Source organism: Priapulus caudatus, unplaced genomic scaffold (assembly GCF_000485595.1).
Source record: "Priapulus caudatus unplaced genomic scaffold, Priapulus_caudatus-5.0.1 Scaffold152, whole genome shotgun sequence".
NCBI classification, from domain to species: Eukaryota; Metazoa; Priapulida; class Priapulimorpha; order Priapulimorphida; family Priapulidae; genus Priapulus; species Priapulus caudatus.
The window spans coordinates 335,716-339,244 of NW_014577213.1; the positions used below are offsets into that span (position 1 = coordinate 335,716).

The 3,529-nt window shown below is 44.9% G+C and overlaps 1 protein-coding gene across 1 annotated transcript in view; it reads right to left on the bottom strand.

The window, feature by feature from the left end:
- The window catches only part of LOC106806288 (soluble guanylate cyclase 88E-like), a 27,174-nt gene that overhangs the window by 6,852 nt on the left and 16,793 nt on the right, over positions 1-3,529 (bottom strand). The window contains exons 6-7 of the mRNA XM_014808173.1: positions 2,786-2,932; positions 209-368 (exon numbers count right to left, since the gene is read on the bottom strand). Of these exons, the coding sequence (XP_014663659.1) occupies positions 209-368; positions 2,786-2,932 (307 nt within the window). The remainder of the gene's footprint in view (positions 1-208; positions 369-2,785; positions 2,933-3,529) is intronic.

A 3,529-nucleotide genomic window follows, 5' to 3' on the forward strand; every position in this document is an offset into this window, starting at 1 on the left:
AGAGAGAGAGAGAGAGAGAGAGAGAGAGAGAGAGAGAGAGAGAGAGAGAGAGAGAGAGAGAGGGATACAGTGACAGCTTAGAATGTATTGAAAGATACAGAGAATGTATGGTGTAATAACCTTGTATATTATTATATCTTATTAAAATCAATTACACACGTTGACTAGTTGTTTTCATAGCCGAACTTAAACACGGCGGTGTAGAAACTCGCTCTTCTCACCTTGTAGACTTTATGCATCTCAATAAGCATGTCAAACTTGGTGTACATTGCGTTGAGCATAGAGACGACCTCCATCGGTGTAATCTTACTGCAGATTTTCGTGAAACCGACTACGTCACTGAATAGTATCGTGACGTTAGTAAACACCTGTGAACTCAATAAAAGAATCACGCTAGAATATCACTTTACGCGTTTGAACAGAAACGCGGTGCAAGTAAGCATCTGTAAAAACAATAATGGAATCATGTTCGTATCGCTTTACGCCTAAACCGTGGTAAGAATGGCGGTGACGGAGGCGGCGGTGGTGGCGGTGGCGGCGGGGCGGTGGTGGCGGTGGTGGCAGCGGTGACGGCTGTGATGGTGGTCCTGCTACAACATATAACACCAGCTGTGAAAGGGCCCCTCTCCCCCACGTCTGTCTAAAATCGTTCATCGCTTCAATAGCCAATAAGAGACTACCATTAAAGCTTTTTCGTATAATAATTCGTCCCTTCACACTTCAGCTGACATTTTCTGTCTTCGAGTTTTTAACTTTCACGGTTTCAACAATCCATCTCAGTCCCATTGATCGAAATCGCTTCTATATGTGGAGCACAGTATAGTAAAAAAAAATGCGTCATGCGGAAAAGGAGATAAGCTATAATCGAGTAAATTACGAAACGTAAAAGCAAAAAAAGAATGGATGCAATTTCACGGTCGTAGTAAAGCCTTGGTCTTTAGAAGGCAAGTGTGTTTCATCGGTGCATTAAGAAAGGGCGCCGACATAAGAGACTGATCGCGTGCCGACCTCACATTCCTTCCTCCGCAGATTTTCAGCACGCCGCTGCAGTTTATCGTCAACGTTACCGTACGTTCGCATATAAATCGGCGTGATGATTTGTTGTTCAGTACATCAGCGTGTTGTAGTAAGCATTGCCGACTCTCTTCCGCGGTTTCTTCTCTCCTACACGTTTATCTAACCGCCGTGCGGCATCGAATTCTCGTCGGTTGTTATTAAGTTTGAAGCGTGAATCGATACGTGTGACCACAGTCACAGTCAGCCAGGCAGATGAGTAAATGCATCACGTTACCAATTATTATCAGCAACACACACACACACACACACACACACACACACACACACACACACACATTGCGTTATCATATTACGTCCACTACTGAAATCGATGATCGCTGTATAATTCCAGACTCTCTCGTCGAGGTCGCATCTCAGCTAGAGGAGAGAGGCTTGTATAGTATAATAATATGATGGATGCTGGTCCAACCATGAGCGATGCACGTAATATAATAATGTACGAACATGTCATGTGTGTAATATGATAATGCACTGCTGTCTACATCCGTGACTGAGGCTCATAAGGTCTATGTCCCCCAGGGTACTGCCGGAACGTACCCTGGTAACTATCTGATATGGTTAGGGTTAGGATTAGGGTTAGGGTTAGGGTTAGGGAGTAGGCGTATGCGACTCCCTAGACTCGTTAGTGGAGTAGGCGAGGTACGGTCCGGCATATTAGATAGTACCAGGGTACGTTCCGGCATTACCCTGGGGGACATAGACCCTCTCAGCGTGACTGAGCTTAGGTCGCGTAGTCTGGTAGTGACGTCACGTCACGTCATGTCGCGCTGGTGGTCACGTCACGTCACGTCGCGCTGGTGGTCACGTCACGTCACGTCACGTCGCGCTGGTGATCACGTCAACGCTTGTTTGACAACGGAATATATTTGCGCAAAAAATGCAACCATTTGTACACTATGCATCCGAAGAGCTAAACACAGCGAAAACGTTTGTGCGGAAATAAAACGCATTCTGTTTTCATACAAACAGTTATATATATATATATATATGCATATAATACATATAATATTATTACATTGCGTCTGTATTGTGTTAGCGTACCATGTTATCCATGTTAAGTATGTGCGGACTTGACTGCTAGGGTGCGCACAACTGAATTCAAGCCAATTGGAAAGAGTACGCGGTAGTAATAACTAACAGCTTTTAACAAAAATTTCAAAGCCTGGGAGATTATGCACGAACAAGGGGGCCGTGTATCACGTCTTTGTTCAAACCGACGGGGGATTAATGGAATCCGAAAAAAATCTTATGATCGGACATATGCTGCAGCCATGTGGCGGCACCGGTTAAATGCGAATCGGAATTTCCGAGTGGGTTTTCCTCGGTTATCCTCGAGTAAGTCGCGTCTAAATTGAGACAAGGGAATGTTGTGATTATATCGTGATTTTATTGAAGCACTCTCCTCCCCCTGCTTGCGTCGTAATTCTCCGGAGAAATTCACGTACAACGCAACTGCGTCTAGGTTTTGCGAATGTACTAAAAATAAAGTACCGCTGAGGATATGGACACATGAGTGGCTCTGCCTGTTTCTATGTAGTAAGTGTGAACATTTATATCGCTCTACGCTTTTACAAAAGATGCGATTCCAGATAACCTGCCGATTTCGACGTGTGTATCGCATAAGACTAACCTAGGAAGCCAGAAACACGACGCTCGATCTCTGATTTTAGTGAAACCGGCCAAAGCTGGCCGCCGATAGATGGCGTACCTCGCAAGTGGCCACGGCCGTCTCCCCAGTGCGAAGTCTGTCTGCCACTTGTTTCGGAATCATCTGATATAGGAGCTCGTCCGTCCTCTTCATCTCTGCGTCCAACTGCATCATGCTAGCCTCCAATTTCCTACTCTTCTTTTGCTCCTACAGGAAGGAATGTCAGAGATGCCAATTCCGAGAATAACTATACGAATTGGTTTAACATTATGCCTACTAATTTATACGATGGTTGACTATGTTTAAAGCCAGACGACATAAAGAAAAAACAACAAAACGACTGCAAACTCGTTCGATCGTTGCGCGTCGTGTGATTGAACTGCAAATCGAATTCAGGCGCGTGCTCTCTTAACATCAGTTGAATTTTAATGAGTGGGAATCGATTTGCAGTCGACTATCTTTCTCTATTTGCATGCATGCTAATCTTGTGGAACACTGGCGACATTTGGGACGCGGTGGCGACTTTTGGCTAAAAAACATTCGGAGACAGATTCGTCTGGCTTTAAACATAGTCAACCATATTTTGGTATAGACATTAAATCACCTTTACAGTCATTTTAGCAGTCGTGCTTGCCAACTTGAAATTTACCTCTTAAATGTCGCGAAAGCTCGGCAAACTATCGAGGCGAAGTCTGTAGATGTTGGGAATGGTCGAGCACACACACACACACACACACACACACACACACACACGCGCTGTCTCTCTCTCTCTCGCTCATGAACATCTTCGTCGTCGGATTCGTC